The sequence below is a fragment of the Dermochelys coriacea genome, chromosome 10 (assembly GCF_009764565.3).
Source record: "Dermochelys coriacea isolate rDerCor1 chromosome 10, rDerCor1.pri.v4, whole genome shotgun sequence".
Taxonomy (NCBI): domain Eukaryota; kingdom Metazoa; phylum Chordata; order Testudines; family Dermochelyidae; genus Dermochelys; species Dermochelys coriacea.
Window position 1 is genome coordinate 41,864,557 of NC_050077.1, and position 26,113 is coordinate 41,890,669.

Genomic DNA, 26,113 nt, shown 5'->3' on the forward strand with positions numbered 1-26,113 from the left:
TGGAGTACTGTGTCCACTGCTGGGAGTGACACTTTAGAAAAAATGTGGACAAATTGGAGAGACTCCAGAGGAGAGAAACAAAAATGATGATAAATTTAGAAAACCTGACCTATGAGGAAAGGTTTTAAAAAAAACAACTGGCATATTTAGTCTTGAGAAAAGATGACTATGACCTCGTGACAGTCTTCAAATATGTTGAGGACAGTTAAAAAGAGCCCAGTGATCAGTTGTTTTCAATGTCCAGAGAAGAAGTAAGGGACTTAATCTGTAGCAAGGGAGATTTAGGTTAGATATTAGGAAAAACTAAATTGTTCTGGAATTGGAATAGGCTTTCAGGTGAGGCTGTGGAATTCCCATCACTTGTGGTTTTTAAGTACTGGTTGTACAAAAACCTGTCAGGAATGATCTAGGTTTACTTTTTCCTGCCTCAGTGCAGGGGGCTGGACTAGATGATCACCTGAGGTCCCTTCCAGCTCTGCATTTCTATGATTCTGTTGCTAAACTCCTGATCTAGGTGAACCAGTATGGTCTCTGCTGCTTAATTGCAGTCTGCACAGTAAAACCCAACTGCCAGTTCGCCAAGGCTCTCTGGCAGAATAAGCATTGGATTAATGTCTCAGCCATAGTTGAAAACCAGCTAGCATAGGAGGCTCTGGAATATTAATATTCCATATCATGCTCCCTTCAATAGAATGCAAGCTAGAAATAGTCTTTGTCCTATAACATCCAGCTATAAAATAGAATGTACCCTTGTCACTTTGGGATAACCCAACACAAATGTCCTCTCCTTAAAGGAATGTAATTATCTCCTGACTCTAGAAGATCACCCTGCAGTTGGAGTGACTGTCCTAGAAACCTCTCTTCTGCCCCCCCCTTTTTTTTATAAAAGGCTGCTGATGCAGTAAAAGTGGGCCAGCATTAGCAGTGCTGATTTACTGCACCTTCCTCCTCTGAAAGGCTCTGCCCTGCTTTCCTCTCTGCTGATATATGGCAGTGAAAAGCTCAGTGCTGACAGATGGAGACCGTGAGAGGTTGCAGTTTAAGCCGATGAATCCTGTTTCTCCTTTTCCTAATGGGAGTAATTTACGGTTACTCTCGATATTCCTGTGATGTCAGCTTTGGGACTATCACTTTGTTGCCTGCTAGCCTTTCTCTTCTTCCCCTCCCTCCTGCCTGTTCTGTTCCGTGAAATGGGACATACTCCCTGAATCTCACATTCTTAGTGCACAGCATAGAAACATCTCTAGGGCTCACCCTGACTGCTTGGCCTTTGCTTAATTTCCCTGTTGCTAGCTTCCAAACTAGTGGGAAGGAGGTGACCTCCGTATCAGTTAGGGGGCCCATGAATCCTCCCACATGCTCCACAGGCCCTTGCTTTTTGTCCACCCCCTTTCAGAATTCTGCTAATAAGAACTGGTATCCCATCCACTAATAAAGACTGTTGCTGAGCAAGTGCCTCATTCCTGCGGGAGGCTACAGTAAATGGACAGTGAACCTAGTTTCCCCACATGGCAGTGCAGAGCAAGAAGGTAGATTTCCCTTAGCTGTTTAGAGACCCTCAGCATGAAAACCCCTTTGTGTGAAAGTCTAGTGCATATGATAGTCTCAGGTAACAGCTAGAATCACTGTAATTGAGGGAGAAAAATGTTGCTAACTCCTTTATTTCTTTAGTTTGTTTTGTGCATTTCACTGTCCTTTGGATATAGTCTGTCTCATGGTTTATCATGGATAATCAATTTTCCCCTGCTGAAGAGACTACTAAATTGAAATCAGAGCTGAAAACCTCTTTACAGGATTGTTTTTAAATTGTCAGAGCTTACTGTTTAAAATGGGGATCTACCAGGAACTTCTGCAATTTTTTCATATTAGTCAATTTAAAAAAAAAAATCCAGTTGCCAGTATTCCTCTATTAGAGAGTAAGCCTTTTTCAGGTTAACTCTGTGGTCCCAAAACTTTTACCTTGCCCCCCACTTTTGCCCCTGTCTGTATCCTGCCCCCAGAGCCGGGGCTGGGAGTGGGGCCTTGACTGAGGGGAGGGAGCAGAAACGGGTAAGGAACCGAGGTTGTGGCCACAGCTGGGGGCAGGCGTGGGGCCAGCAATGGAACGCTGGGTCAGCAGCCAGGGCCCCGGGAGCTCCGGGTGCGGTCAGTTTGGCCAATGTACATGGCAGAGGGGCATTGCTGGCACATGATAGCATATATCACATTGGTACATTGGCCAAACTGGACAGTCTCTACATAAAAGAATAAATGGACACAAATCAGACGTCAAGAATTATAACATTCAAAAACCAGTCAGAGAACACTTCGATCTCTTTGGTCACTCGATTACAGACCTAAAAGTGGCAATTCTTCAACAAAAAAACTTCAAAAACAGACTCCAACGAGAGACTGCTTAATTGGAATTAATTTGCAAGCTGGACACAATTAACTTAGGCTTGAATAAAGACTGGGAGTGGGTGTGTCATTACACAAAGTAAAACTATTTCCCCATGTTTATTTCCTCCTTCTTACCCCTCTCCCCCACCTGTTCCTCACATGTTCTTGTCAACTGCTGGAAATGGCCCACCTTGAGTATTACTACAAAAGGTTTTTTTTTTCTCTCCTGCTGGTAATAGCTCACCTTACTTGATCACTCTCATTACAGTGTGTATGGTAACACCCATTGTTTCATGTTATCTTTCTATATAAAATCTCCCCACTGTATTTTCTACTGCATGCATCCGATGAAGTGAGCTGTAGCTCACAAAAGCTTATGCTCAAATAAATTCGTTAGTCTCTAAGGTGCCACAAATACTCCTGTTCTTTTTGCGGATACAGACTAACACGGCTGCTACTCTGAAACAATGCAAAATAACTGTCATGTTGAGACCATGAACTTCTCATTCTGGCTGAGAAGTATTTTCACAATAAACGGCATGATGCAATTATTTGTCAGCAAAGGGCGGATTCAGCCTCTACTGATCAGTTGTTTTGGAGGTCTTGTTTATTCCATTTGCTGGACTGACTTGAATAATCAAATTTATCTAGCTTCCCAAACTAATTTTCATCCGCACCTGTGCTGTAATGAACACAGATTTTCTACCTTTCCTTCTGTAAGGATGACTGTCCAGTGCTCATTTGAGCAAAGTGGAGAGTAGCAAAGGAAGCTTTGGCATTGAGTGAGCCCTGGAATAATTTCCAGTGTCTGGGGTCTGTTGCTGGAGCACTTGGCTTGGTCTTTGACTGGATTAACAGTTCACTGCCCAGCAGTCACATGGCAGGCCAAGTGTGACATCATTAGCAGGCTAGAAAGGGAATGGCTCTTAAAGGTGGCAGTCACTGCAACACGCTAACCCATCTGCTAAGTGAAGGTTCAGCTCAGGCAATCCATTGATCCATTCTAATCTCTCAAGGTATTATAGTGCAACAGGCTGCAGTGGCAAAACTGGCAAAGCGATGACAACAGTATTATTTATAAACAAATGCATGTCAGCATGGTGTGTTCCGGTGTAAAAGCCCCATTCTGTGTACATAGTTCCCACGCTTATCCATGACCTCCTGTGGAATGTAGGCTTATGAATTGGATGGATGGGAGAACCCCAAGATAAAGGAGAGATTCCAGTATCTGCAAGCCCTTCTATACTGCAGGTACTACCCCGTGTGAGAGTGAGAAGTCTCTAAATCATGTCTGTTTAATGGTGGTGGTTAGAATTCTTTTCACTTGTTTTTCTAAGCCCATCCCTATTATGGTGTAACAAGACCTCACTTGGGTGGCAGGAGTCTGAACAGCAGCCAGGTTCCTGTATCTTGGTCTCAGGTCAAATCCAAGATCTTGCTTCAAGCCTTGGGAAATTTGCTTTTCAGCTAGCTTGGCATGACCTTGAACTCCTGCAAATTAGAGTTCAAAGCAGACTAAATCCATTCAGAATCCTCAATTATAGATAGCAAAAAGAAAAGGAGTACTTGTGTCCCTTAGAGACTAACAAATTTATTTGAGCATAAGCTTTCGTGAGCTACAGCTCACTTCATAGATGTTCCACCAGACGGGAGACTATTCTGAGAACTTGTAAATCTGTCCCTAAATCTGAAAGCCCCTGCAAGACAACTGGAATTGATTTGTGTGTGATCCTACTGCAGTTGAGATCAGTAGCGGAACTTCAGCCTTATAGGTCTCTTCCCTTAATAGGGAAGGGGCTGAGTCAGAAGATGATGATTGTGACTATAAGTAGTCCTTGACACTGAGGCTGACACTCCTCCTTCATATCCCATCTATTCGCCTCATCTCACCCCACCTCACCCACAGTCTGAACTTCTTAACTGGGGCAGATGTGGGAGTTTATTATTTTATGTGATTTATATTTTGTAAGTTGGACTTGGCTTGGAAGGGTAGGTGCCCACTTCTTTGTGCATTTTATAATTTAAATATCTGTTCAAGCTCTCTGAGCTTGAAATTATCACTTTTGAAAGGAATGGTTTTGTAAATGCAAAACTTCTGTTTGTGTTTTGTAGCTATTCCTGATATCACTGTCCACAAGCGAAGTGAGAACAAAAATGAAGGGCAGGAGGCAATCATGTATTGCAAGTCTGTGGGCTTCCCCCACCCCGACTGGGTGTGGCGCAAGAAGGTCAATGGAGTATTTGTGGTGAGTGAGAGCCATAATGTCAGTATTCAGGCCCGAATTAACCTGCTGAAGCGAGAAAGGCGAGAAAACTGGAATTCTTATTTGTTCCCAGTGATTGGACACTCTAATGCCTTGTAACTTCTTTGAAATCTGATTGGGGTGGGGGAGGGAGAGCGGTGTCTGTTTGAATCTACTGAACTGGAGCTGAAATGATTTGTTTAATAATGAAATAAGTAATTCTGTTTACCTTTTAAAGTTAGTAGCTGAAATATTGAAAGCTTTCTAAAATGGTCTACTTTGTTTATATCCTCCATTCCGATGCAAGCTAAGCTGCTGGTTACACTGCTGCTGGGTGTGACCACTAAGTGAACTGCCAAGAACATGAAAGGATGGTGTAATTTGCAGTGGGCAACTGGAACAGGACACTTTCTGAAAGTCCCTTCAAATCTGTTTTTAATGGGCAAAAATACCAGTTCCAGAAAAAAAATCTCATCAGCATTTTATCATTTGCTTTCATTTTAAGCAGGTTCTCCAGATACCCTGGAAATCCAATTTTCCAGTTACACTATGTAAAGAAATGATCTTTTGGCATTCACATGTGAGAAGCTACAGCTAAGCTTAGTCATACATTCTAAATAGATATGAAAGATGAATGTTGATGTCACTGGCTGCTTTAATCTTATGCACATTCTGTGCTATTGTAGTATAGGTGCATTTTATTGCAATGGTGGTGATAAAAGTAGTAACACAAGCCATTCCGTGGTGGGTAAAGCATCTCAGACAAAACAGTGCAAAATGGTCCATTTTCCCATTATCTCTACTAATGTAGATTGATTTTCTTATTATGAAACTAATTTATTAAATTCACTGTGAGGGTGGCAGTAAGAGCTTTGGCAGTCATAGTTTCCATGTGAATACTTGTCTCTTGGGCAAAAGATTTAACAAGTGGTTGAAATTATAGATTGTCCTGGCTTTTACACATTGCTTGTGGGTCAGAAACATGCTTATAAGTAGAGAAAATATCATGACATACCTGTAATGGAATAAATGTGTTCTTTTAAGTGAAAATTTTCCAGCTATCTCTTTGATGGTGAAAGCCACATTAATTATTTCTTAGGAAAACCAAAAATCAATATATCAAGTCAAAACTGGACATGGTGCAAGCAAATCTGATGCACTTCAATCCTAACCTGCAGAGTTTCTTGTATTTCCAGTCCTGGGTCCCTTTCCCCCAAACTCTACCTTGGCACCTTGACCCTAACCTACAGTTCTTCCAGTGTTTGTAGGTTCTGCAGCTGACTTTACAATGTTGACAGAGTCACCCTGTGAGCTAGATTGAGACAACACTCACTTTGTTTGTGACCTAATGGCTAGTGTACACTTGCAATGCTAAAGTGCTGCCGCGGTAGCACTTTAACGTGCCTTGTACGGTCGCCTCCACGAGGGGCGTAGCTCCCAGCGCTGGGGCGCTGTCTATACTGGCGCTTTACAGCGCTGAAACTTGCTGCGCTCAAGGGGGTGTTTTTTCATACCCGTGAGTGAGAAAGTTGCAGCACTGTAAATTGCCAGTGTAGACAAACCCTCAGTTGCAAATGAACTCATCTCTCTGAGGGAAAAGGCCCATTTCCAAGATGTCGTAATTTTAAGAAGCAGCCTTGAATGCCAAAGAGTGAGATCTTTCATCCCTGAAACTGAGAGAGGGTTTATGTATACTAGACACCCTTATTTGGAAATTACTTAAGAGAATCTGTGTGCTGTGTATTGACTTCAATTGAATCTGAACCAAAGTAATAGGGTCCATACATTTTAAAAGTGAGGTGGAAGAATGATACCGAGAAAATGCATCATAGAATAAAAACTCTTTTACATAGCACGGTCTTATGAGTCCAGACATCCCATTGGGCGACGCTCAGAAGTGACTTGATTAAAATGGAATGAAAAAAATGTGCAGTCTCACATAACTTTCAGATCAAAATGTGTTTTACCTGCTAGCCCTGCAAATATACCTTCACATCATCAGTAGTAATGCCTGAAGTTTACCTCCATTTGTGCAAGCTTATTGCTTAGGTCTTGCCCACACTTGTGAGTTAGAGCACATTAAAGCAGCCCTGGGCACCCTAACTCATGATGCGTCCACGCTGGCAAGCCATGTAGAGTGTCCGGACTCCACGGCTGGAGCGCTCCTGGTAATCCATCTCAAGGAGAGGCATAAAGCTTAGTGTGCTCTGGCTGGAGTGCCGCGGCGCCAGTGTGGACACCCTGGTCTGTTAATGCGCTCTGATCAGCCTCCAGAAGTATCCCACAGTGCCTGTTCTAGCCACACTGGTCATAGAACCATAGAATATCAGGGTTGGAAGGGACCTCGGGAGGTCATCTAGTCCAAACCCCTGCTCAAAGCAGGACCAATCCCCAACTAAATCATCCCAGCCAGGGCTTTGTCAAGCCTGACCTTAAAAACCTCAAAGGAAGGAGATTCCATCACCTCCCTAGATAACGCATTCCAGTGCTTCACTTTGAACTCTACTGCCCTCTCCTAAGGTGACCAACCATCAGACCTGCCCTTTAAATTCTCTGGGAATTTTGAAAATCCCCTTCCTGTTTGCTCAGCAAGGCGTGGAGTGCTCTCAGCGAGTCTTTCCAGGTGACCATACCTCCACACCAGGAGATCCCTAGTATGGAGCAATGGCGAGGTGCTGGACCTCATCAGTGTTTCGGGGGAGGAAGCTGTCTAGTCCCAGCTGCAGGAATTATGATACCTTCGGGCAGATTTCCATCATGTCCCTTGATATGGGCCATGATCGGGATGCACTGCAGTGCAGGGCTAAAATGAAGGAGCTATGGAATGCCTACTGCAAAGACCACGAGGCAAACCGCTGCTCCAGTGCTGCCCCTGCGACCTGCCATTTCTACAAAGAGCTGGATGCAATACTGGGGGGAAACCGCACCTCCACTCTGAGGACCAACATGGACACTTGTGAGCCCAATTCAACAAGGCAGGAGGAGGAGAAGGAAAGCGGGAACGAAGGTGCTGAGGAGGGGGAAGACACCCCGGCATCCCTAGATGCATGCATCCAGGAACTGTTCTCAAGCCAGGAGGAAGGTAGCCAGTTGCAGCGGCCGGTGCTTGGGGAAGGACAAACACCAGAAGAGGTGTCTGGTAAGCGGCTTTTATTTTGGGAAGGAAGTTATTTGGTGTGGGCTCTTGGGGCGAGGAGGGTTAGGGCTGCATGCATGCTTAGATACAGAATAGGGTGCTGATGTGCTCTCTCACATCATGGTAATCAGCCTCAGTGATCTCTTCAAAGGTCTCATGCAGAAGCTGGGCAATGCGCTTGCACAGGTTCCTTGGGAGAGCTACTGTGCTCCTTGTCCCAGTCAGGCTAAGATGTAAGTGCCACTGTGCCGTGAGGGGTGGGGGGACCATTGTTGCACACATGTAAGCTGTATATGAGCCAGAGCAGAAGTTGCATTGTAGTAGAAGACCCTTCTTGCTTCCCAGGTCACCCTCAGCAGTGAGATATCTTTCAGGACGAACTCTTGTGGAAAATGTGGGGACAGTGTTCAGTAAAGGGGTCCTCTGCAGCTCTCCCTAAGGCATAGAACCCCAGAGGACAATACAGCAGTGAAACAATCAGTCCCGCTTGACCCTGTGCTTACTCACCATTTTGGGGCTCCTATGGGTTATGTGCACTCACTTTGGGAAGGGCACATTCTGCTATTGTTTAGACTGTGTTCGTCTTTAAGTACGGGGGAATCATTGCTCTGTCTGGTGTGAACAATGCTGCCTCTGTTAAGTGTTGCATTTTGCCTTTACAGATGCAACTTTGAGATCTCAGCCGTCCATGTTATCACTGGCTAAAAGACTCCAAAGAATTAGGAAGAGGCCAAGTAGAAGCAAAGAAGACATGCTGCATGAAGTAATGCATCAGTCCCTTCATGAAAATAAAGAAGTGCAGGAGTGGAGGGAGAGTGAAAGGAGGTTCTGCCAGCAGAATGCGAAGTGCTGGCACCGAAGTGCGGAGCGGCTGCTAAACACTGTGGAGCGCCAAGCGGACTTGATCCAGGCACTTGTAGCCATGCAGGCGGAGCACTATCGTGCCCATCCACCCCCTGCAGACCTTGTCCCAAAACTCTTTCCCTTGTGTCCCCATGTCATCTCTAACCTACTTTCTGCAACATCCTGGTTCTTATCTCCACCAGCTGCCACCAACACCTGTAGCTTCACCACCCAGCCCTGCAAACTATGACCCTTACCCGCTCACCATGCATTTTAGCCAGCCTGAAGTGCAGCACTCATTGTACAGCACTCCAGACAGGAAGGCTGAGTATGAGAACAGGACATACGCAAATCTGTGATTGAACCGTTACCCACCCCACCCCCTTGCCCTTTCTGTTTCCCAAGCAGTTGTGTTTCTTTTCAATAAATGAATTTTCTTTTAAATAAATGGCTTTTTTGGCTTTGAAAACATTCTTTATTATTGCATTAAGTAAAAGATACCTTAGCCCCAGAAACCAACAGGCACTGCAAGTCAGCATAGCAAACACAGATTCCTACTAACATTGGAACCACTGCACTTCATTCCCATGCAGGACACCAAACATTACTGGTGGCTTTCAGCCTCAAATTGCTCCCTCAAGGCATCCCTAATTCTTGCAGCCCTGCGCTGGGCCTCTCTAATAGCCCTGCTCTCTGACTGTTCAAATTCAGCCTCCAGTTGTTGAACCTCTAAGTTCCATGCCTGAGTGAACCTTTCACCCTTCCCTTCACAAATGTTATGGAGGGTACAGCACGCGGATATAACCACCGGGATGCTGTCATCGGTCAGGTTCAGCTTTCCATACACAGAGTGCCAGCGGCCCTTTAAACAGCCAAAAGCACACTCCACAGTCATTCTGCACCGACTCAGCCTGTTGTTGAACTGCTCCTTGCTGCTGTCAAGACTCTCAGTGTAGGGCTTCATGAGCCACAGTGTTAAATGGTAAGCGGGGTCTCCAAGGATCACAATGGGCATTTCAACTTCCCCTACGGTGATCTTTTGGTCTGGGGAAAAAAGTCCCGTCTTGCAGTTTCCTGAACAGGCCAGTGTTCTGAAAGATGCGTGCGTCATGCACCTTTCCAGGCCAGCCTGCATTAATGTCAATGAAATGCCCACAGTGATCCACAACACTTGGAGAACCATAGAGAAATACCCCTTCCGATTAACGTATTCGGAGGCTAGGTGGGTTGGTGCCAGAATTGGAATATGCATCCCATCTATCACCCCTCTGCAGTTAGGGAAACCCATTTGTGCAAAGCCAGCCACAATGTCATGCACATTACCTGGAGTCAAGGTTCTTCTGAGCAGGATGCGATAAATGGCCCTGCTTCTCCACCGAAAGGGCAGCTCTCAAACTTGTGTCCTTCCACCACAGGGTGGGGGCGAGCTCATCACACAGTCCCATGAAGTGGCTTTTCTCATCCGAAAGTTCTGCAGCCACTGCCCAGACTTGCATGATGATGTGATCCCACCACTCAGTGCTTGTTTCCTGAGCCCAAAAGTGGCGTTCCACAGTGGTGAGCATTTCCATGCATGCTATAAGCAATCTCGTGTCATATGCGTTATGCAAGTCGACATCATCATCGGACTCCTCACTGTCCATTTGTATCCTAAGGAGTAACTTGACTGCCAAACGTGACATGCTAGTGAGATTCATCAGCATATTCCTCAGCAGTTTGGGCTCCATTCCCGCAGTCGGAAAGGGAGAACAGAGCACACAGTACAAACAATGTTGAATGATGGCGCCAAATGTGGACGGAAGTACAGGGATTGCTGGGATGTGAAGCAATTCATCACAGGGCATTGGGACAGGACCTAGAATGCCCCGCATCCTCCACCCCCTTCCCACAAGCCACAGCGCCAAAATGGGAAGAGGTGCTCTCTGGGATAGCTGCCCATAATGCATCGCTGCAGGTGCCGCAAATGTGGCCACGCCAGTGCGCTTGCAGCTGACCATGTGGACAGACTGCAGCGCTCTCTGAGGGCTGGTTTAACTCTCAGCGCTCTATGGGCATGACTACACTTGCAGATGTAGAGCACTGTTAGTTAAACCAGCCCTCGGAGACCGCAGTAGGGAAAGCGCTGCAGTGTGTTCACACTGTCAAGATTCAAGCTCATTGGCTTGGCTACATGAGCAGCTCTTGCAACAGCCACGAAGAGCTGTGGCAGCTATCCCAGCATGCCAGTGGCTGCAACGTACTTTTCCAATGGGCGGGGGGTGCGGTGGAGTGTGACGGGGAGTGTGTTGTGTGTACGTGGAGTGTGAAGGGGAGTGTGTTGTGTGTACGTGGAGGTAGAGAGACTGGGTTTTTGGGGGGCCGAGAGCATGTCAGCATGCTGTCTTGTAAGTTCAGACAGCAGCAGACCCCCCTCCCCCCACCTTGCTCTCTCACAACAGCATTCCACACTAATGGCTTGCTTTGTCCAGGAGCAGATAAGCAGCCCGTTGTCAAAAACGGAGCTTTGAAAGGGGATATCCGCATTCCTGCAGCGATTCCAAAACAATGACAAGAGTGGCCACTTGACTTAAGGGGATTATGGGACGTTTCCAGAGGCTGATCAGAGCACAGTAATGCAACACCTCGTTCACACTGATGCCGGGGCGTTGCAGCCGAGGTACACTAAGCTTTATGCTGCTCGTGGAGGTGGATTACCAGGAGCACTCCAAGTGCAGAGTTCAGGTACTCTAAATGCCTTGCCAGTGTGGACAGATTGTGAATTAGGGTGCCCGGGACTGCTTTAATGCGATCTAACTTGCAAGTGTAGCCAAGCCCAAAATCTGCAAGTGTAGCCAGGCCCTTAGAGTTGATGATTGGGACTTGACAATTCCACTGATACACAAGCCAGAAAAGAATTTTGTTTACATGATCATGGCTGTGTTGGTGTTGCAGGTCTGACAGTAGTAAAAAGGAGTGAAAAAAATGTAGATTTTGTCATTGCAGTGACCAAGTCTGCTGATTTAAGGTGCTATTTTTATATTCCTTTCAGAGCAGAACTGCATTTTAAGTGACTGGAGACTGACTTTAGCTTTGTAAATCATAGAAATCATAGAATATCAGAGTTGGAAGGGACCTCAGGAAATCATCTAGTCCAACCCCCTGCTCAAAGCAGGACCAATCCACAATTTTTTTTTGCCCTAGATCCCTAAATGGCCCCCTCAAGGATTGAACTCACAACCCTGGGTTTAGCAGGCTAATGCTAAATATTTTGGAGCTTTTTAAGACTGAACACTTAAACATTGGACTCAAACTGTTGAACAGTCTGAAGTAACCAGCCTCTTCACTTTTACAAGAATCTCTTTAAATTTTCCCACCTAGCACAGTGACTGAATGGAAACTGTATGTTTACTCTGCAATGGTGGGATGGGGGGGAACACCTGCGGCAGTTAGTCTCACTGACTGAGGCTTGCACTATAAGGGCTAAAAGAAAAGGAGTACTTGTGGCACCTTAGAGACTAACAAATTTATTAGAGCATAAGCTTTCGTGAGCTACAGCTCACTTCATCGGATGCATTCGATGAAGTGAGCTGTAGCTCACGAAAGCTTATGCTCTAATAAATTTGTTAGTCTCTAAGGTGCCACAAGTACTCCTTTTCTTTTTGCGAATACAGACTAACACGGCTGCTACTCTGAAAACTATAAGGGCTAAAAATAGCAGTGTAGATGTTCCCTCTGGAGCCTGGGTTCTGAGATCCTTCCACCTCGCCAGTTTTCAGGGTCTGGACTGTAGCCTGAGCAAGAATGTCTACGCTGCTATTTTTAACCCTGTAGCCCGACACTGAGTCAGTTGACCTGGGCACCGAGACTTGCTGCCACAGGTTTTTCTTTGCAACGTAGACATACCCTAACAGCTTGTGTCACCTGGGCTTACTCAAAGTTCCCATCCCCCTCTGTTCCCTTTCTGCTTTTTACAGGAAATCAACAACTCCTCTGGCCGATTCTTCATTACAAATAAAGACAATTACACTGAGCTGAGTATCACAAACCTCCAGATAAGTGAGGATCCCGGCGAGTATGAGTGCAATGCATCCAATCCAATTGGCTCTGCCTCTGCCACCACCATCCTGCGAGTGCGCAGCCACTTGGCCCCTCTCTGGCCCTTCTTGGGGATATTGGCAGAGATTATCATCCTTGTCGTTATCATAGTGGTTTATGAGAAGAGGAAGCGGCCAGATGAAGTCCCAGACGGTAAGAGTGTTCTCAAAGCCACTTGTAAAACTTATGGAACCAGGTCAATGGGAGGAGATAAGCACCACAGTCCATGAAGAGTTCTGAAAAGTTCTCATTTGAGCAGCTGTTCTCTCTCCAAATATTAGGCCCTTCACGAAAGCAATGAAGAATCTGTACATTAATTTCTAGCTTTGCTTGTCCCTGATTCCTCATGCTATGGAATAGGTGACAGTTATTACTGGATCTTTGAAATGTTCATTGTAAAACTGGTAGTGGTTCCATGGTTCCATCTCTCTTCCCTGTTATAGCTTTTAGATCTGACACTTCAGTCATGCAGCATAGGAAAATAAACTGAACCCCCCCGGTCCTTAGTGTGTCCTCCTAAATCTGGCAAGCTATGTTGGATGAGCAACATTCAGGGATAGGTTTTCATGTCACATTAAAGGGATCTTAATTTTGACTTCAAATGATCATAGGGAGACATTGATTTAATTGTTCTTATAGTTATTCATCAGTTATTTGATATTTAAATAAGACTCTGGTCTCGTAATCTGTTTTGCATACTGGTCTCTGGTGAAAGCATCAGTAATGTTTTTAACAGTGTATTTTATGAGGTTACATAATGTAATTAAGGAATGTTATGGAAATTTTAGTCTAGCTGTGTCCACTGGGTTAAATTCCAAGTCGAAAGGAGCTAGGTTATCTGCCTTCCATGCTGGTGGTAAGATTAATTAGTTAATGCATGTACAGTGTTTAGAAAAGGTAGAGTTTTTATTTTATCCTTATTTGAGCTCTTTGCACTATATCTTCCTCTCTTTAAGGAAGAGGGACAGTTTCAGAGGAGAAACTGGTGTATGAAAGACATACTGGTGAACAGACGTCAACGTAACAATTAGTTGCTTACAATGTTGTCTGTCAAAAGCCTACCCAAGAAGTCCTAGTGAGGAACTTATTACTCGCTATAAGGATGTGATGTTTTCAAGTAATGGATCAGGTGAAGACGGTGCAGCAGGGAGTGACCATGTCCAATCATAATTCACTATCATTTTATAATACTGGAGAATCCTTCTGGTGTATCAGACAGGTAACACAGTGCTCCTGAGTACTGTAGCTTATGCAACAATAACTACTGTAGCTGAGGCATTACAACAGATAGATTGATTATTCAGTGGTCTTCAAATGTTCACCTATTCGGATGAAAATTTCTGAGCCTAACGGTGAACTTCTTTGCCAAGTTTGAGTGAAAATAGCTCTACCATTTCTGAGTAATATCTTGGAGAACAGAAAGTCTTAATTAAAAAGATTTTTTTTTTAATAAACAGCCTCATATCAAAACAACAGAGGCTTGTAAGTTTCAATCTGACATGGAGCAATGCATACCCTGGGTTCTGAGAAAACCTGCTTTGGTTCAGCCAAGTTATGTAAAAATGCCTACAAAGCATGCACAGAGACTTTGCTAAGTTTGTTAGAAATACACCTAGGGACAAAGTGGTGCACAGTGATGCATGCTCCCTGTAGTGATGGGTGACAGTATAAAACTCTAAACTAGTCCCAAGGTGGCTCTCAACCAGCCCACAAAACATTACATTGTGTGCTGATAAACTTTGAATTTTAAAAAACTCCTCCTCTTTACTAGTCTTTTTCTCTGTTTACAAACCTCTCTTCGCTTAGCAGAATATACACTAGGCTAGGAGTCAGAATAGCCTGTGTTATAGTCTCACCTTTTCCATTGGTGGCTCTTCATAATTCATTGCACTTTTCTACCCTTTATCTAGTGAGGTTACAGCAGAATCTTAACACTTGCAATTTGGCATGGAAAACAGTCCTTACTAAGGAGCAGTGCATGGATTTATTCCAGAGGAAACTGGTTTTCATTTGGTCAAGTTCCAAGCATTGTAATGACATTATCTTAAACTCATTAAGTGTGCACCTAAAATGATGCATGTGTCAACAGTTAAATGTAGTGAACTTAGGCTCCCATGAAGTGTTCTCATTTGGCTTGACCACTCTTCTCAAATCCCCAAGATCATCTCCTCCAGTAGAGACATTCTGGTAATGATAAGCCAAAGAGTTGAGATTACTGAATTTGCTTGTTTTGTTTGCTATTTTCAAGGCTACTAAGCTCAAGGCCCTCAAGATGCTTCTCTTCTTCTCCCTCTTCCCACTTCCTTTTCTAGGGGAGGAAATTAAATGTAAATGTCTACATGTGTGTGCCATTAAGGTTACCTGGATAAAGGAAATCCAACATCTTGAAATCCACTTGACTTCAAAAACAGTTAGTTCTGCGTCAGACGTGTGTCCTGGAGTCCCTTGGCTATTCCTGTGCTTTTACAATCACACCATAAAGTTTTTTTGCTGCTGTTGAAAAGACCCTCACAAGCAGGGGAAAGTGACTGTACACTCAGTGCTGTCAAATGCACGTTAAAGAAAATGAAAAAACTGGAGAAGTTTTGAGCTTTCAGTTATATTAAGCAAAACATTCCAAGGAGAAGCAATTTTTAAGCTGACTGCCCCTTTGAACACTAAAGTCATGAAATGCCAAAGTTAACGGTGAACTTTAACTGTGCCTTTGTGCGTGCCATTTGCATTGAACTTTCAATTACATCTAAAACCCATGTAGTACCATTCTGCTCTCTACAGATCAGTCTATGGAAGTACTAAACAGTGAGCTGTATTTAACCTGCTAAAGAAGAAGTTAATATTAACCGTTGTATAGCATATGCCAGAGCATTTTGTAGCATTTCATTAATGCATCTTGCTCTAAATAACACTAATTATATTAACAGCTGGAAACACAACTGTGATCCATCATCTGCACTGGCTATCAGTTAATTTCCTTGGGGCTGTTTTAAGGTGTTCGTTTTGATCTATGAAGTCCTAAATGACTTGGTTCCTAGCTGTCTCTCCCCATGTAATACTACTGCAGCTGTAATCAGTGGAGATGCTTGAGCTGTCTATCAGTCCTTCCTGGCTTACCTAAGAGGAGGGTTAGTGTCAGGAGGACCTTTGACTCTGGGATGTGTACTCACCCCCAGATCTACCAAAAATCTTTTCACAGACTCTACAAGCTACCTCCTTCCTTGAGCTTTGGCTATTTTGTTCAAAAGTTATTTCTCCTCCCTTGGTATCCTGCTGTTAATTGCTTTATCTTGTTAGACTGACCTAACACTTGGTAAAGCAACCCAAATCCTTTCATGTATTTATACCTGCTCGTGTATCTTTTACTTCATACATCTGATGAGGTGGGTTCTAGCCAGTGATGAGCTGCCAGAATCTTAACAACGGCTTCCCTCCTCACCCCACGAGAGGGTCGTTGCCCACCTCCCTCCCCTGTCATAGAATCATAGAATCATAGAATATCAGGGTTGGAAGGGACCCCAGAAGGTCATCTAGTCCAACCCCCTGCTCAAAGCAGGACCAAGTCCCAGTTAAATCATCCCAGCCAGGGCTTTGTCAAGCCTGACCTTAAAAACCTCTAAGGAAGGAGATTCTACCACCTCCCTAGGTAACGCATTCCAGTGTTTCACCACCCTCTTAGTGAAAAAGTTTTTCCTAATATCCAATCTAAACCTCCCCCATTGCAACTTGAGACCATTACTCCTCGTTCTGTCATCTGCTACCATTGAGAACAGTCTAGAGCCATCCTCTTTGAAACCCCCTTTCAGGTAGTTGAAAGCAGCTATCAAATCCCCCCTCATTCTTCTCTTCTGCAGACTAAACAATCCCAGCTCCCTCAGCCTCTCCTCATAAGTCATGTGCTCTAGACCCCTAATCATTTTCGTTGCCCTTCGTTGTACTCTTTCCAATTTATCCACATCCTTCCTGTAGTGTGGGGCCCAAAACTGGACACAGTACTCCAGATGAGGCCTCACCAGTGTCGAATAGAGGGGAACGATCACGTCCCTCGATCTGCTCGCTATGCCCCTACTTATACATCCCAAAATGCCATTGGCCTTCTTGGCAACAAGGGCACACTGCTGACTCATATCCAGCTTCTCGTCCACTGTCACCCCTAGGTCCTTTTCCGCAGAACTGCTGCCGAGCCATTCGGTCCCTAGTCTGTAGCGGTGCATTGGATTCTTCCATCCTAAGTGCAGGACCCTGCACTTATCCTTATTGAACCTCATTAGATTTCTTTTGGCCCAATCCTCCAATTTGTCTAGGTCCTTCTGTATCCTATCCCTCCCCTCCAGCGTATCTACCACTCCTCCCAGTTTAGTATCATCCGCAAATTTGCTGAGAGTGCAATCCACACCATCCTCCAGATCATTTATGAAGATATTGAACAAAACGGGCCCCAGGACCGACCCCTGGGGCACTCCACTTGACACCGGCTGCCAACTAGACATGTCCCCTGACTGCCCCCAGAACCGGGGCAGGAAGGTCGAGTGGGCCACCGTAGTGGGTGCCCACCCCGCCCCTAAGAGCCAGAGGCACCTGCCAGGTGGCAAGGTGGGGAGTCCCAGAGGAAGCATCCAGCAGGTCCCTCTGGCTCCTAGGGGAGGGGGTGCGTAGCTAGGGGGGAGTGGGGGAGTGGCTGCTCCCCCCACTGATCACATCAAAAGTGGCGCCTTAGGTGCCGACTCCCTGGGTGCTCCGGGGCTGGAGCACCCACAGGGAAAATTTGGTGGGTGCAGAGCACCCACCAGCAGCTCCCCACCCCGCGCCCGGCCCCAGATCACCTCACCTTCACTCCACCTCCTCTGCTGAAGGCGCTGCCCTGCTCTGCTTCTCCGTGCCCCGCTCCTGCCCTGGCTTCCCGCAAATCAGCTGTTCGGCGGGAAGCCTGGGGAGGGGGCGCGGAGAAGCAGGTGGCGGCTTCACACTCAAGCCGAGGGTGGCGGAGGTGAGCTGGGGTGAGGACCGCCCTCCCCCCCTCAGTTACCTGCTGTGGCGCGGGCGGCCCTCCTCACCCCCCGGCCCCAGCTCACCTCTGCCTCCCTGGGCCTGAGCGGGAAGCTGCGGCCTGCTTCTCAGTCTGCCCCAGCTTCCTGCGCAAACAGCTGATTCGCGAGTAGCCTGGGGGGCGGAGAAGCAAAGCAGGGCGACACCTTCAGGGGAGGAGGCAGAGTGGAGGTGAGCTGGGGCTGGGGCAGGGAGCTGCCGGTGGGTGCTCTGCACCCACCAAACTTTCCCTGTGGGTGCTCCAGCCCCGGAGCACCCAGGGAGTCAGCACCTAAGGCGCCACTTTTGGCTGGTTAAATTTAGAAGCCCTTTTTAGAATCGGTTGTCCCTTATGGAACAACCGTTTCTAAAAGGGCTTCTAAATTTAACAACCGGTTCTAGCGAACTGGTGCGAACCGGCTCCAGCTCACCACTGGTTCTAGAAAAGGAGTACTTGTGGCACCTTAGAGACTAACAAATTTATTAGAGCATAAGCTTTCGTGAGCTACAGCTCACTTCCGATGAAGTGAGCTGTAGCTCACGAAAGCTTATGCTCTAATAAATTTGTTAGTCTCTAAGGTGCCACAAGTACTCCTTTTCTTTTTGCGAATACAGACTAACACGGCTGCTACTCTCAAACCACTGGTTCTAGCCCACGAAAGCTTATGCCCAAATATTTGTTAGTCTCTAAGGTGCCACAAGCACTCCTTGTTTTTTATTACTAACAAAGAGATGTTCCTGTGGAGTGGCAAGTAGGAGAGGCAGTCAGGAGAACACTTGAATGGAATAACATGGCCATTTGTCTTAACTTGAGACCTGTATACTTATAGGTCATCAAGATCTATTCAGACAGTTTAGTCTGCTCCAAGCTACCTACTTTGGCTTATCAAGTGGCTGCTAGTAGTAAACCGTCTGAGTGACACAGCACACACAATTTTCATCTATAGCCTAACTTTCTGGTATACTCCATCCCAGTTCAGAGCCCCCTGAAGGCAGGCTTTGGGGGAGGAGGGGAGATCTGTGTCCAGTCTCCTCCTCTTTTAAAGATCCCCAAGGCTTTTTAGTAACCTGCTGGACTGTCTCTGTAAGCAGATCTCAGGAATGTGAATCTCTCCATAATACATCTCTACGACTGAATGCAAATGACACCTCTCATGATCTTTATCAGGGAGAAGGAAACTTCATTTTTTTTCTCCACTAGAATATTTCCAGTTACACAGAAACTCAACAGGGCCAAATTCCAGCAACTTTCTTTTTCTAAGGCACAAAGACCGCCACACAGCTGGACCAGGATTACTTCAATGTCTTGAATGCTCCTATTAGTTCAAAAGGGGTATATCATAAACTCCCTCCCTTTCATTAACCCCCAGCCCAGTTTCATCTTTCAGAAATCAGCGTCCTCTTCCCAGACCATAGGAGTAAAAGGTGTACTTGATATTTAGTTCTTCAGAGGCCTGGAAAGTTATGCCACATACTGTATCTTAAGAGTCTAAACGAGCTTGTGAAACAGCATACATTCAAGATACCTCAGCTCAACTCTGACTCTGATGGACAAGGAAAGGGGGCAGGGAGCATCATTGCTGAAAAGGATGATTTAGTGCTCTTCCCCACACTGACTACTTGATGAACAAGGAAGACCTACCCCATAGCCTGTACTGGTGTTGCCATGCAGGTGTGGTGCTGGTAATAAAACACACAAAACTCATTCCATAAACAGGAGAGGGCAGTCTTTAACTCTGGCATTTCCTGACTTGAGTTCCGGTCTATTCAGCCTCAGTACTGCATGAACATAGCTTTTAGCATTTAATTTAATCATGTCTCCCATTCCAAGGAAAAGAGGAAGACAGTAGTGTAAAGCTCCTTTATTAGTATTTCTTTCCTGACATACTCAAGTTGCTCACATTTTGCTGCTGCTGTGTAGCAGAAAGAGGAAAACCAGTCTCTGCATCCAGTGAAAAATGTATTCCCAACTGGAAATGTGAATAGTGTCTGAGTTCTTACAATTTTTGCTGTAGTGCCTTGTTGACTAGGGGCATCTTTTCACATTCCACAATAAGAGATTCTTGCAGTGAACACTTCATTTATTTGCTTGCTAAATGAATCCCTTGCTTTCACTTGTGTGCTGGAGGGAGGGAGAGATTGTGCTTTGACCCCCTTCATAATTTTTAAAGAAAAACCCAACCTTGCTTCCCCCATGACACACCAACGCATTTCTTTTTGCAAATAGCTGTCAGGGTTCATAGGCTCTGATACAGTAGTTGAATAGTGTGCAGCTTTCAACATCAGGAGCTGTTTAAAGGTCACATATCAAGTCCAGGCCAAGAGTACTGTCCCTTCACTGCATGTAAGACCAAAAGTTTTCAATGGGGCAGTGCTGATTCATTTTGCCCAGCACATATGTTAGTTGGTGGGCATTTTACAATGAAAGGAGGCAAATAGCTCTCTCCCCCCCTTCCTATGGTAGTTTAAGCTGCTTAATTTTTTGAGACTGTAATGACAGTCCTAGAAATCAGCCATTGTGCCCTCTGTAATATTTTAAAGGCTCTTAAATGAAGAAAGTTCTTTTATTTAGCAAATCACTTTTTAAGAGAGTGTTCTTGGGTAAGTAGAAAGTAAAAACTCCTTGGTTACATTCCTACCAAAGATTGTAGCAAGTGAACAGTTTTTACTTCCCAATCCATTTTCTACATATTCTTTAGTTTAAAGCCAAGAAATAACTTAGTTATTATAACATGCGTCTTCTCTTTCTTCCTTTTTCATTTGTCAGCTTAATCAGAAGTAAACTATTTCCATAAATGTTTCTGCTCCAGCGGTGCAGCAGTTGCATTTCATTACCCCACGTTTTTTCCAATACTCATTTTTCTTGCTTTTCTATGGTACTGCTATTACTGTAAGTAGTAATTTAAAGAGCAAATATGTTTATTTCACTAAAATGGTTTATTTTGTTACAATTTTTTTTATTTTTCTACTACTCTTCACCTTTCTCCCCCACACTTAACCTCACCAAGGAGAGCAAACTGTCCGACACAAACTGTAAGAATACATAGGTGTTAACTATACCTGCAACTGAGGATTACTATAGCATAGTGACAGCCAAATGGCATCACTTCTCAGGTGGCTTTGCCAGTTAGCACCGTATAGGTTAGATGCTATTATAGGAACAGAATTCATTATATGCCTGATTTGACCACTCTTGGCCATATGTTTTGTTATAAATCTATATTTATGCCTACATTCCATTTCAGATTGTTTGCTTTTTTGGTACATGAACTCTTCACTAATATGCACGTTTTTATGCAGCCCATGAGTCCCTTATCCCATTTTCCTACTGGTCATGTAGCATGATAGAAAAATAGCATTAAAACAATTCCTATTGCAAATTTGGGACTTAGTGGTTGTAAATGTTGCCTCTAAATCTTTGTGTATAACAAAAGCCCTTGACAGTTAATAACAAGGGTTTTAACTCACAGCTCTTCTAAAGCTTGCATATCTCCAAAACATTACTAGTTTTTAAGAAAACAATATCATCCTGCATTTTGGAAGTCATCAGATCATCTTGAATACTGATCGTGCTTTTTGGGAACCTGAAGAATAAAATACAAAAACTTAATATTGGACAAATAAAGTCTAAAACTCTTCTCAATGATAAAGTTCTCTGGAAGTAGAATGTTCAAATTTCCCTTGAGATTGTTTTGCTTTTATTTCTCTTTCTGGAGAGGCAGAATATTAAACTAGTTTTATACTTAGGTGCTGCTTTTTATAGCAATTTTACAGAGCTGCTATAAAGTTTTATAAGCAGTTCCATTATAAAACTAGACTTCCAAGTGGCTTAGACTGGCCATTTTAAAAGAAGGGGAAAAAAAAAGGCCTTGAGTTGAAATTTGGCATAAGCCTGGGCCGTGAGTATTTAGCAGAAGTGGGGTAAGCAAGCAGAATTGACTGCTGCCCTGTGACTCTGGTTTATCTGGTGCATGTTCATCTCTTATGCTGCTGCTTCTCTCTGAAACTTCACTTCAGTGAAACATTAAACTGAGACTTACATTAAGTAAAGGGATATTCAGCAGCAAAATGGACTTTGAGGGAGAAAAATATTTACTTATGCTGTAAACTTTTTTTTAAAATCCACTTCTGAAAATTAATTCTCAATGACCCCGAGAGTGATTTAAAAAAAAAAGTTATTCCTACTAGGAAACTAGATATTGAGCACATCAGAAATGTTAAATTTATGATGTCCATGTTACAGTAGTATCATAACGGGCCACACGAAGTATTAATTCAGGACAAAAAATGGTGGTATAGTGTGATTGTTCCAAAGGACCCAAATTCTGTGCTGTTAACATACTTCCCTTAAATACATACAATAACTGGGTAATATGAGAAATTAAATGAAAAAAATAGAATTAAATTAATGTTGACAATGACAAGCAAGGAAATTAGAACTGAATGGTATTAGTTTCTCTGCTCATCCTACATACTACAAATGACCTCAAACGTTGTTAGCCATGGTACACGGCAATGTGCAGGAGGGCTAGTTAAGTATAGATACTAGAGGTTGTAAACTTTTCAGTTTCGGAATACAATATTTCAGGGCAATGTTAAGCAGATAATCACTTTACAAGCAAGGTTTTTTGTTAATCTTGCATTATATAAACAATGATTCACAGAATCTGCCAATCCTCCAGATTAAAAAGCAAATTCCTAAAGAGTGAGGGGTATAGTGCAGTTAGCTTGTATAACTGAAGACTGAGTCACAGTATTTCAAGAGCCTGGCACAGTAGTGTTCATCTGCACACATTTGAATGGAATGAAGAGACACGTTCACATCTTCTCTGACCATTGGTTTCAAATACTAGTGAGTTAGAGACAGTCAGTTACTAGAGCAGGCCGTCTGGCATGAGGGATTTGGGTTATATTGATATTTATCGGTTACTATGACTTCTTTTTTTTCCCCCCTCAATTGCATCATACCCTTAAAAAAACGGTGGTAAGTGAGAGATCTGCATGCTTTGGAGTTTGTTAATCTCCGCTTCAGTCTATACGATGCACAGTTCATAATGTTAACACTTTTCTTAAAGTTTCTTCATTCACGTTCACAACTAATTTGGATTTCAGTTTGCTGTTTTTAATCTTGATTTACTCTTAATTTTGTACTTTATTTTTCTGTAGTTCTGTTCTCTCCCCCTTCCCCCCCCCCCGGCGTGATTTTTTCATTAGGGTTTTGGTCCTTTGTCTGTACTGTATTGTACTGTACTGGGGAAGATTTTGTAGCAGTTAAATGGCTGACCAAGAAGCTAGTGACATACAAAGGCATCTTCTTTCATTTTGTTTTATATTGAACCTATAGAATCTAGATGGGTGGTGGGAGGAAGCTATCAGTCTCCAAGTTTATGCTTAACTGTAACTATTCTTACAGGCACAGCTCCTATAGTTATTAGAACTTTGCTAGGACAACACCAACTGGTAGCCTTTGTAAATCAGAAAAATGTTAGATTAACAAAACTATTCATCTGGAATCTGCATCCATGGTACATGTATTTTAGTTAAGATCACAGAATGGTTACCATAACAAGAGATGGCTTGCATCCCATTAGTATAGTTTTATGTTTCTGAAGTCTAACAAAACTCTCAGAGATGTTCATTATATTGGTAGAAGGCTGAGATGACAAAGTCTTGAAGTAGAATGTCTGCTTTCATATGGCATTACTAACCATACTAATCCTTACAAAAAACAAAACCTAAGGACTCACTGATGTCTGTCTGATTCCATTAAAAGGTTCCCAAATAGTGTGTAGTTTAGTTTGTAGAGTATGTAGCATCATCTGTTTTGAAATCTTTTAGGAATTGAAGATGTTTGTGGAGGCAGGACTTAGTTTTATTCTATTGTACTTTGTGTTTCAGTTCCTGGATGTGTCTCTGTATATCTCCACTGTATATACAGCACATTGATGTCTGGTTGTCCTTACTAGTCCTAGTTTTCTCTGTACCTTGTCTTGATAGTGTATTGTTGCTAGTGATGGACTTCTGTGGACACTGGTGTATCGCTAGTGTGTTACTTTGGTTGCAAAGCTGTTGGTTTGTGGTTAGTTCTTTATTTTTTTGAAATATTTTTTTGTTCCAGTCACTGTTTGTGCTGGCAGTGGCTTTGCCTATCCGTTGCCTTGAAGGTACAGGTGGAGTAATGTCCTATTTTTGACAGACATTACTCCTAGTGTGTGCTCATGCAGATGCCTACACTGTTAAGACTGTAATTTCCATAACTGCTTCATGTGCACTAAGCCCCCTTGTGGAATCCTGCTGAGAGTTTCTTAAAGGCGTCTGTGAAAAAAATAATCAAACCTTTTAAAAAAAAAAAAAGTTGAGATGCTTAAAACAATGGATCCCCAACAGTAGTTCTACAAGGAGCAGTAACACAACTTTGTGGATTAATTTTTATGACACTGGGTACCCAATTACTAATCTCTATAGTGCAGCCTGAGGGCAAAATAAGGCATTTATAAATCCTAAAGAATAAAATGTTAATGAAAGCATATGTTGAAACATCACAAATTATTGGATTTTTTTCAATTTCTCAATGATGTAACTTTTTTCTGGTGTTTTTGCCAGGAGACACAGGCAGATCAGTGCTGTTAGTCTGTTGTAGCTGAAGTCTTGTCTCTAGGGGAGTTGCAACACCATTTAACTTTTCCTGGTATTTTACATGAGTCTTCTCCTGATACACACATGCACAGTGCTTGCTGCTATGCAAGGGACTGCACTTGTTTATAATGTCACATTAAAATATTGCTGCTTCCACCTCCCCCAAAACTGGTTCAATGTGAATCTGGAAAAATGGAATATGAAATAGGTTGTATAATCCTTGGGGAGAGGAGATGGTATATACCTTTTGCGTATATACTGCTAATTGCCCATCAAGAGTTAACGAATGTGTATTTAAAAACAAAGTTAATGCAAGAAAACAAACAGCAGGATTTTACAACTGAAATGTTGGTTTGTCTTCTCATCTAATTTATAAGATTGAACCACTGGAACTTGGGGACAAGATGAGTATGACCATATTGCAACAATCTGTCCGCTACAGTTGCAGTTCTTCATGACGAGCATTCCAAGTGTTAACTCAAACCATTGAAACAACATACTTGCCATTAAAACTTGAATCCAGAAAAATAACTTCATGAACCTTTGCACTACCAAGTGGAATGGCCTTTAACGCATAATAGATCAATTTGCTGTTCACTGTTGAGCTAGAGTTTAATATAGAACCTGACTCCACTCTCTTTCCTTCCTTTGTCTTTCATTGGATCACAATGGAACTCTTGCTGCAGATGACGAACCAGCTGGGCCAATGTAAGTACTTTTATCTGAATTTATTAAGATAGTTTTATCTAGTTCAGTCACTATTACTAAATTTGTAGCTTAAAATTGCTTAGTGGAAGAGCTTGGTGGCTTACGGGATTTTGTAGTGCACGAAACCTAGATTTAGGCATGATAGCAATTACTATTTGTATTGTAGCACTCAGTTACTAATGAGGATTGGAGTATTAGGCTAGATGGTATTTAAGCAAATAAGAAAATACTTCCTGCCCCAAAGAGCGTGTGGGTTAAGGCCACCTACTTTGGTGTTCCTTCCCAGGCCAGGAAAAGCAATGCAAATTCAGATGGATGTGAGAGGTATGAAGAGCTTAGTCACAGAGCTGGACAAATACAGGAAAAATATTTGCAAATATTCTTACTAATAAAACCTGCTTATTTTCACTGGTATTTATGCCCCCAAACCTTTTTCTTGCTTATTCATGACCATTTGGGTGAGGGAGATTATATTTGCAAGAACCTTCCTGCAAAAGCAAGTGTCAGTGGAAGCAAATATTCACAATATTATTCAAGACAGAAGAGCTCTCCTGGCCCTTTCCTTGAATGACTTGGAGAGACATGGTGGGTGAGGTAATATCTTTTATTAGACCAATTTCTGTTGTTGAGGGACAAGCTTGTGTGCTCTGTGTAAGCTTGAAAGCTTGTCTCTCTCACCAACAGAAGCTGGTCCAATAAAAGATATTACTTCACCCATCTTGTTTTTGTAATATCCTGGGACCAGCATGGCTACAACACCGCATACTGTGAGTGACTTGTCTCTTAACCATGCTGCTGTTACATTTTCAACAATTTTGTTGTGACTTTTTTCCCTTTAAAGGAAAAGCAACTCTACAAACAATCACAAAGATAAAAACTTGCGCCAGAGAAACACAAATTAAAAATAATGCGTGTAATGTAAGTATGACTTTTTAGATGTTTAAAAAGTATTCTTACTATTTAAGCACTTCTGTTCTTTCAGTAAGGTGTAACTAAAAATGTAAAGAATAATCAAAAAATAATACTGATCGAACAAGCCATGTGTAGGTATTTCAGTGAATTGCAAAGCTATCTG

The 26,113-nt window shown here is 43.4% G+C and overlaps 2 protein-coding genes across 2 annotated transcripts in view; both read left to right on the forward strand.

Annotated features, from left to right (window-relative positions):
* NPTN (neuroplastin) overlaps positions 1-26,113 on the forward strand; it is a 139,598-nt gene that overhangs the window by 112,731 nt on the left and 754 nt on the right. The window contains exons 5-8 of the mRNA XM_038418787.2: positions 4,492-4,625; positions 12,555-12,828; positions 25,017-25,038; positions 25,880-25,956. Of these exons, the coding sequence (XP_038274715.2) occupies positions 4,492-4,625; positions 12,555-12,828; positions 25,017-25,038; positions 25,880-25,940 (491 nt within the window). The 3' untranslated portion in view covers positions 25,941-25,956. The remainder of the gene's footprint in view (positions 1-4,491; positions 4,626-12,554; positions 12,829-25,016; positions 25,039-25,879; positions 25,957-26,113) is intronic.
* LOC122455991 lies at positions 7,417-8,931 on the forward strand. Its single transcript, XM_043493332.1, has 2 exons — positions 7,417-7,761; positions 8,421-8,931. The coding sequence occupies exons 1-2, from the start codon at positions 7,431-7,433 to the stop codon at positions 8,849-8,851; spliced, it is 762 nt and encodes a 253-aa protein (XP_043349267.1). The 5' UTR covers positions 7,417-7,430; the 3' UTR covers positions 8,852-8,931.